Source organism: Apium graveolens, chromosome 9 (assembly GCF_009905375.1).
Source record: "Apium graveolens cultivar Ventura chromosome 9, ASM990537v1, whole genome shotgun sequence".
NCBI lineage: Eukaryota > Viridiplantae > Streptophyta > Magnoliopsida > Apiales > Apiaceae > Apium > Apium graveolens.
The window spans coordinates 197314967-197324297 of NC_133655.1; the positions used below are offsets into that span (position 1 = coordinate 197314967).

The following is a 9331-nucleotide window of genomic DNA, read 5'->3' on the forward strand; positions in this document are numbered from 1 at the left end:
CAAATTCATATACAATTAATTGAATTGATTTTATTTTATTGAATTTGAGATTGCATGTAGTTGTAGAAACTCGTCAAAAATTGCATTGAGTTGATTTCAGTTACCAAAAACGGGACTTTTGCAAGCTTAATCTGAAAAATAGTATTTTTATAAATAAAAAGTATTTTTATATTTTTTTTAAAAAATGATAAAATTTTTGCAAAAATATGTTGTGACTTGCATATTTTTTAAAAAAGTCTTTTAAAAAATCCGCTCTACCTGCGAACAATCTGCTCTCCGTGTTTTATTTATCAGTTAACCAAGTTCCAGTGACCGCGAGACGCTTCAACTTCAAATTGGGAGCAGGGTATATTAAAACGGAGTAGTTTTAGGAGCTAACAACTTATAAGATGGATTCTCAGATGAAGAAGAAAGCGAGATTGAAAAGTTGTACTAATTCAAACCAAGACACCAAAACAGGAGTAGACAGGATCAGCAGTTTGCCAGATCAACTACTTCATCACATTCTCTCCTTCTCGGATGCGAGATTAGCAGTTCAAACCAGCGTTCTCTCTAAACGATGGAAGCTTACGTGGACTACTCTCCCGTTTCTCAATTTCGCTAGCTCTAGTAAGCACACTGACTTTACTTCCGACATCAAGTTTATTGACAAACTTCTCTCTCGTCGAAACCCTGATTCGGATGTATTGAAACTCAATCTTTTCTTTTTTCATTTCGCCCCGGAAGTTAGGACTCCTTTGGTTGACAAGTTTATTGATTATGCAATTACACACAATGTTCGAAACTTAAATGTAGATGTTCCAGGTGCTGATTATCTTGAGGCTATTAAATTATCGAACCCTAACTATCTTTATTCTAACACTCTAAGGGAACTCGTATTGAAGCTACCCTTTTGTAAATTCCCGGAGAAATCAGATTGTTGTTGGCATTTACCTGCTTTAACAACTCTTCATTTGATACGCCCTGTTTATTCGAAACCCTACAAGTTACCTATATCGTATTTGGTCTGCTTGCCTTCTTTGCGGACTCTGTTACTTGATGGTTTCGAGTTACCAAATTCTATTAGCTTGCCTGCTTTACAAACTTTCATATTGCATGCTGTACGATTCCCCAAAAATATGAGTGAGTTCTGCCGGGTCTTCCAGGCACTTGGCAATCTTCGGAGTCTCACATTGTTTTTCTGGGCAACCTTAAGGGCTGATTTTGTTATAGATTGTCCCAAGTTGGTCAACCTGGAAATTAGTTACTGCACTAACAGATCCGGCAAGAGTATTGTAACTAGTAATTACGGCAAAATCAAGGTTTTGGCACCGAAAATACGCAATTTCAGTGCTGTTGGCATCTTTCCAATCAAATTCGGAGTTCTGCTGTTGGAGAATGTGAGTATACAATTACCAGATGGTGCTGGAGTCGAGACTGGTGCACCTTCCGAGGCGAAGCTAAATTTTTATGACCAGGTTTCTGACATGTTTAGGGCACTAAGTGGTGCAAACATTCTTACTCTTGACTTAAAGACTATCGAGGTGAATTTCTAGTACTAATATTCGGTTTTAATTTGTTAAGGTTCACTATTTTGTCTTATAAGTAGAGTAAATTGTATTTTAATTGTTTGTAGTATAAGTATTTTGCGGTTTAATGAATTATCTAATTTTAGCATATTGATGGCATTTAATTTTTTTAAAGCAGGTAACTACATTAGTTGAAGTAGTTGAAGTAGGAGTAAAACCGTCTTTTTCACAAAAATAAACAATAAACATATTCCTTAAAAAAAGAATTTGGATGACACTCACATTAATTTGAATGAAAAGATACACGCAGAATCATATACGTTGCTCACATATATCATTATAATTCCATACTTGAGTTTTTAATATATGGAATGTATACATTTACATATGGTTGAAATCATTAGAGAGCAAACGAATTTCGTTGTTTCCTTTTGCCTGTCGTCATTAATTTAATTACGTATATATACATATATGAATAAGACAATGAATCGCTAAACAACCACCCTACTTATAGCAATTGGTTCTGAAACTTTGATGTTATTTGGCAATATTTTTTCAAATTTCTTTCTCATTTTGGCCATTCGATACATGTTTCCCTGTGTGTAAATAGTATACAAACTTATCCATCCATAAAGAGCATCTAAATTTTCATGATATCTGTTTATAAATCTTTGGTTTACAATGAAAGTGTATAATTATTGATTGATCAACAACTAATAAGCAAACTGACAAGGAATTTTGGTAAAAGCAACAATTGCCCACGTATTAACTAACACCGTTAACTGATTTAGACGGAACCCGACACAAGTTCTCTTATTGCTTAAAAAATTGAAGTAGTTCCACCAAAGTGCCAAACTTAAAACGAAAGTCATTAAACTGCAAAATAATAGTACTATAGTTCATCAAGGTGCAATTTACTCGTTAAAGTAACAAGTATTCTTTGTTTAGTGCTTTTTGATGTTAAGATCTAATTTGCAGTTCAGGTCCTAATTTAATCAATTTTGTTTTTGTTATTTCCTAGGCACTTTCTGCTCTTTCAGATATTCTTGTCAGTTCTTCATCTCCATTCTTTTGTTTAAAGCATGTGAAGGTACCACATGGATTTGAAGAATCAAGTATGTCCTCTTACCTCAAATGGTACCTACTCGGTCACTCTTCGGAAGGCACCATTGTTACTACATTGCCTCAGGTGTTTAATGAATCTTATCAGCTTGTCTTTTTCTAAGCAAATGCTTTGTATGTTGCATATACTGAACTCTTTGCAAAACTCGTCATCCTGAATCCACCAAATTGGCTAATATCTTTTAAAATGTGGTAACTTGTCAAATATGCTTTCTTGTGCTTGCACCTGATGGGGGTATGGGGTTGAAAGACAAGGGTTTTATGATATCGTTGATAGAAAAACAAAGGCAGAACTGAATGTCTACAGTACTGATATATCCTGCCCTCAGTTTTAGAATTCGACTCCTACTAATTACAAAACAAGCTTTCCTAATTAAAAAAGAAACTTTACAACTAAAGTTTCTTTTCCCTAATATAGGTGATGATTATTAATATAATTAGCAAGATATTGTACTATTGTTTGGGTACTCATAATATTATGCTTCTTCCAGACCTTGATATATTTCTTAATCCAAGATTTTTTACGCCTTTAGAAGTATTATCCTGCATCCATTCCACTTGTCCATGGGATTGTCATATCCACTGACCGGGGTATATAACTCACGGGGCAATGATTAATATCAGGGAAATTAAAAAGATATTGTTGCTTCCATTAAAACATGTCGTAAATAGATAAAAAATTGAATTTCCAGGGATATTCCCTTCCGATAACTAGTTAAAAAAATTTCAGAATTGCATGATTATAATTAATACTAGGGCTTTAGCTTCCAAAAGAGTGGGATGTAATATGAAGCGACTTGTGAAGTCTAGTAATATAAACATAGTTATGCTTATAGTTGCTTATAAATGTAATGAAGATAGGGAATACATATATTTTGACTTTGTTTATTTAATGTCCGACTCGGGGCATGTATTGTCCCTATCTAACTAAAGTTCGAGGATTGTAAATTCTTATGTAATGGTCTAATATGTTTTCATGTGCAAACGTTGTTGTCCAAGTTGTCATTTGGCCAAATCATAAACAGGAAGGATATATCTCATATTTGTAGAATTAATTATAATCCAAATTGTTGATTTAGATCTAGAATCCAATGAAATCCACCCGCTTTGTTTTAGTCTTGTCTTGCTATAGACTGATTGGTGTATGCATCTGTCAGGAACTGATTAGTTCCAGACCTGATTTGAGACTATTTTTGGTGTTTTCTGATAAGGAATGCAAATAACAAGTAGATATAGAGAAGAAACAGAGATTAGAGAGTGAATTGAGGGAACAGAGAGAACAGAGCAAGGAGATAGAGATTAGAGATCAGACAGCAAGAAAGGGTTGCTTAGAGAGAGAAACCATAGAGAGAAAGAGAATTCAGTTAGAAGAGAGAGAAAGATTGGTGGCAAATTGCCAAATACGTATTATCATTCATAATCTGAAAAGTAATCTTACAACTCTATTTATCCTCTTTTGCAAATGTAAATAACTCAACAATTACCATACTACCCTTAATGACCTGATACTACCATATCTGTATAATACTAATAAGACTCTTAGCTTGACATACTACTATTACTATACTACTGCTGCCTTCTGAGATTCCTCCCTCCTTGTTGGACATTTCCAGAAGATACTCAGCAGATCACAAAGATTCACCTTCCAACACAACAGATCATAAACTCCACTTGCACAACACAACAACCCACACTCCTCCTTACAACTTTAACCTCAGTTGCTCCACAATCTCCAATCACAACGCAACTACAAAAGATTCAGTACTTCAATCTCACAGACAATTCCTCAGCAATTACCATACTACTTCCTTAAACTTCTTCGTATTTATCATACTACCCTTAATGACCTGATACTACCATATCTGTATTTATCATACTACCCTTAATGACCTGATACTTCCTATTGGTGGCAAATTGCCAATTTCGTATTATCATTCATAATCTAAAAAGTAATCTTACAACTCTATTTATCTTCGTCTCCAAATGTAACTAACTCAGCAATTACCATACTACCCTTAATGACCTGATACTACCATATCTGTATAATACTTATAAGACTCTTAGCTTGACATACTACTATTACTATACCACTGCTGCCTTTCTGACACCATCCAACTGAATTTGTCATGGAAATAGTTACTGGCTTTAGTAACAACTTTTCTACTTTTCCATGATTGATGATACAGAGGTTTTGTGTATTTGCTTTTGTATATGTACTCCATATGCGCTCACACACATAGAAACACACTAGCGCGTGCGCACACACGTGAATACGCATAGAACTACAACTAATTCCAAACATAGCTGAGAAGATGGAGCGAGCAAGGAGAAGCTAAACAAAAAGAATGTTGGGGTCGAAGGAGGGCTACAGACTAAGCGTTTGGCTAGGTTAGAGAGATGGAGACAATAATTTTAGTTTCAAGGCTAGTTTATCTACCTACAGTTCCAAGACAAGGGTAATTGCCTCATTTTTAATTGCTCTATCGGAATTTTAATTTTTCTCTATAATTGCCTCATTTTTTAGAAATCGGCAAGGGTAATTATTGGTACTTATCCAGGTTTTAACAATAATTTTACTAAACTAAGCTGGAGGCCTTTTCTTGTTAGTAGTTAAGATATTATATGTAGATCCCTATGTTTTTAATTGTTTTGTATAACGTACTTATTATAATTCACCAAAGTTTCCGTTTTTGTTCAGAAAAACATAATTTCACATGGAGAAGCAGCTTTTGTGACAGCTCAGGACATGGTGTTAGATGAGCCCTTTACAACTCAAACCAAGGTATTGGTTGGCTCTAAAAAATTGCATAAGAAAGTTTGTGTGGACACCTTGGCCACAGGGGTGCAAGAAGAGCACATGGTGAAGAATTCTGTAGTAAATGCTGATAGAGTTACACATACTGGTGTTCCAGTTGAAGGTACTGGCAATGACCGGGTGAGCTCTTCTAGGATGGATAGAAGTTTTGGGTTATGGCGGGGCCATGAAGTCAACTCTGAATTTGAAAGTCTACTCGATATTATTATGAATAAGTACCCAGAAACCTTTGAGCACTTTACTACGACAAACAAGAAGTTGTGTACAGTGAAGCTAAATATGTTATGCAGCTCAGTAAATGTCTTTACCAAAATCTCTATGAGTCAGGTTGATACTGAGATGATTCTTGAGCACAGGTCTGTCTTTGCTGCCTTGCAGAATTTAGGATTCAATGTGAGTTGGCTTGTGAATCGTCTGAACTATATAGAACAGCTCCGGTTTTCACAGCCCCTACTTCCCGAGCTTCATGCAATAGACGCTCATATTGACAATGCCAAAAGTAGATTACATGATTTGCAGATTCTTATTGATGATGCCAAAATAGAGTTGCAAGATCTACATACTATTCGCGCTGAGAAGATGCAAGAGATTCAGAAAGCTTTTGGAACTATGGGTACAAACCTTCTTGTTGGATGCATAGGAGATGATCTATTGTATGTTCCCTAATTTCACTGAAATTGGTTCCCTGCTTGAGAATTGTTTAGTTCCTGTAGTACCTTGTCTATTTTCTGGTCCTTGGTCTTCAAGTCTCTAGAACTTTTATGGTCTTATGCTTTTGTATCGAATTGTTTTTCTTTTCAACTAATTGCACGTCACAGAAAAGTGTTTGTATGCTTGTTTAGTATATCCTTGGCTACATTGGATAACCCCTTTTGTCTGGTCCTTGATAATTTATTGAACTTTTTTATCAAGTGGTGGATCCGGTCGTTTGCAACTTCATTTACTCCCACCATTTATATTTTCTCGTTAAATTTCCTCGGGGATGTTCTTTATATTTATCAAGCTAATAGATTGATAGGTTACAGGAGTTTTGTTTCTGACAAAAGAGTTCTAGCGTTTATGGTCAAAAGATACAGTTTATGGTCAAAAAATACAGCCAAATTAGTTTGGTAAAATAACAATATATAACAAGAAAGCAGACTGTTCTTATATGACATTAAGGAGTGTTTTTCTGGTATCATATGAAACTATGAAAGTGTACCTATTACTCTTTCCGTTGATAGAAAATAGTTCATGATGTTTCTTAATTGAAGTTTGGTTTTACATATAAGAGTGAGAGATGTCTGGTACTTTTTTTCCTACAAAGGCTGATGGGATGGGATGGGATATATATATCTATCTATACTCCTATATTAAAAATAAAACACTAAAAATTTGGTTGTTCGTCCAGTTCAATCTAAAGCCGTGAAATTAAATTAATGAGAATTGTTAGATACAATTTTTATATCTAATATAAGCGGTGTAAGTTTTGAATCTCATAAACAACATATAAAAATTACTAATAATACAAAACTACCATGCATCTTATGGATTATATACGAAATATTGAAATTTTGGTTGTTGATCCTTTGATCGCTTAATCCAGAGTTGTTAAATTAAATTGATGAGGACCATTCTATACGATCTTTTAAATTATTATATGAAGGGGTGTAAGATTTGAATCCCCAACTGTGACGCCCTCAAACTCGGGGTTAGAAATGAGGATCCACAACACCAATAAACTAATATAATAAAGGCAGAAACATAATAAACCCCGAAACTAACAAGTTCTAAACAAGATAAAGTTTGAGACAAGATTACAACTACCAACCGAAATATTATTATTACAACCCTTAATATAATTAAAACCAAATTATTCGATTCCGACTTGGAATCGACAGATAACCCAAAAGTATCTGATTCAACTATTACACTTCCCACCAACTTATTGTCGCTTGCTCACAAATCATATACATGATCTGGCATCTGAAATCCCACGACACGATAGAGACCGCCAAGAATGCTCTTGCGAGCGGTGCGCCTAAGTCTGACCATCTTCTTTCTTAACTGTCATTGTTAGATCACACAAATAAATGAGCAAATGAGCTCAGCAAGTAACTATATAAGCAGTTCAAAATATCAACATAAGCAACGATATCTGAGGCATTCTATTTCAATAAATTAGGTGGCAGCATTCTATCAGTTTCTAGGAAAGGGTTCCAAAGGAAGGTTTCAAAACTTTTAAGATTCAAATTCGAATAAACAGTGGTTCTCAATCTCAATCGATAGGGTTCTTAGAGAGTTTACTTTGAGAGATAAATCGCTCTAAGCTATGAGCATCAATATAAAAGTAAAGTGATAGGGTTCTCAAACAAGATTCCCAGAGCTTTAAAGAAGATTCAATTCAAAGTATTCAACTTCAAATAAAAAAAGCATAATGCTTGTTGCAACATTTATAAAACTTTTTTTTTAATTACTTAACAACAAAGAACCCTTGATTGGAATATCCATCTTTTAAGTATAATACGGGTGATCAGCCCATACTGACCTTCATCCGGTCATTAAGGTACCTATGATATTATTTCAACCTTATATTGGACTAGCCCCGCTAGTCTCTTACATGACTGGACTAGTCCCACTAGTCTCTTACGTCTCTATCCAATCCTTTAGAAATTTATTTGGAAAACCTTTATGTTGGAATACAAGGAAGTTTGGCTAAATTCATTTTAACTTTACCGATACGTGAAATCGCTTGAACTCATTCAAGTCGAAAGTCATTCTTAAGTCCAATTCAAGAATTCAAGGAAAATGAACAGATTGCAAAAAACACGGCTTGTAAGTTAAGGAAATGATCAAACATTAAACAGGGTATAACAAGGTCGTGATCAGGATAGTTCCAAAGAACGACGCATAAACAAGGCACAATATACTATCAAAGGAATCTAGGTTAACAAGGTATGACATATGAAAGGTTCATTATGACTCTCTTAGGGGAAAAGGATCATAAGTTAACAAAATACGAGAACAGGGTATAAGTACTTGGAGCAAGGGGTTACTACTAGGGTTTATCAAAAGGATCAATAACATGTTTATCACAAGGATCAATAACAGGGTTATCACAAGGATCAATAACAAGTTTATCACAAGGATCAATAACAAGTTTACGAAGATTCTTTATTATATCTGTCAATAAAATCAATAATCTCTCTATAAGCAATTCATAATAGAAGGCGGAGTTACGTGCCTAAAAAAACTTTCCTGTTTTACGGAACCTGATCTACTGTCACCAAAGACTTCTTTCCCTTTCCTAGCCTGAATGCCTCCGCTTTCCAAATTTACAATTCAAAACAAACCCTAATTAGAAACCAAGTCAATTTTCCTGACGTTTCCTAGAATGTCAACTCTTTTACCCCAATCGAAATATACACTTATCTTATATACACATGCATAACACGTAGCACATAATAAGATATACCTTTATACTCTTTATATCACCGACTATCTCGATACTTTACACTTAGCAGATAATCACCGATTCATATAATTCGATACCGAATCAAATCGAACCTAGACCTTATATAAACTCACTTTCTTTCGAGAATCGAGCATGACGTATTTATAACTACGCTTACCCTTCTCATAACGATCCATCGATCATATTCAAGTATACACCACTACTTTTAACACCAACCACTCACATGCAACTCCTCTTTTACACTTACATATTATCAACTTAGAATACCAAGTCAAAAACATAACATGCAATTCGATTTCACCTTGTATATCCCAAAGTTCACATATTGATATCCCATTAATTATCACAATCTTGAATTCACAACCGAATTAGACATAGATTAATTCTCTAATTTTTACTTAACCAACATGTAGCCATTAAAATCAACATGCA

The 9331-nt window shown here is 34.6% G+C and overlaps 1 protein-coding gene across 2 annotated transcripts; it reads left to right on the forward strand.

The window, feature by feature from the left end:
* The first annotated feature begins 275 nt into the window (after nucleotides 1-275).
* Nucleotides 276-6403, forward strand: LOC141687514 (uncharacterized). Of its 2 annotated transcripts, none has more exons than XM_074492821.1 (3): nucleotides 276-1523; nucleotides 2590-2697; nucleotides 5329-6403. In XM_074492821.1, exons 1-3 carry the CDS (start codon nucleotides 390-392, stop codon nucleotides 6109-6111), a joined length of 2025 nt encoding a protein of 674 aa, XP_074348922.1. In that variant the 5' UTR covers nucleotides 276-389; the 3' UTR covers nucleotides 6112-6403. The 2 variants fall into 2 exon arrangements, with proteins under 2 accessions (XP_074348922.1, XP_074348921.1); XM_074492820.1 differs by having other exon boundaries at nucleotides 277-1523; nucleotides 2530-2697; nucleotides 5329-6402.
* The last annotated feature ends 2928 nt before the right edge of the window (nucleotides 6404-9331 follow it).

Coding starts and splice junctions, on each gene's coding strand:
- LOC141687514 (XM_074492820.1), top strand. CDS start 390: ATGGATTCTCAGATGAAGAAGAAAGCGAGATTGAAAAGTTGTACTAAT. Junction 1,524..2,529: donor TTGACTTAAAGACTATCGAG/GTGAATTTCTAG, acceptor GTTATTTCCTAG/GCACTTTCTGCTCTTTCAGA. Junction 2,698..5,328: donor TTGTTACTACATTGCCTCAG/GTGTTTAATGAA, acceptor GTTTTTGTTCAG/AAAAACATAATTTCACATGG.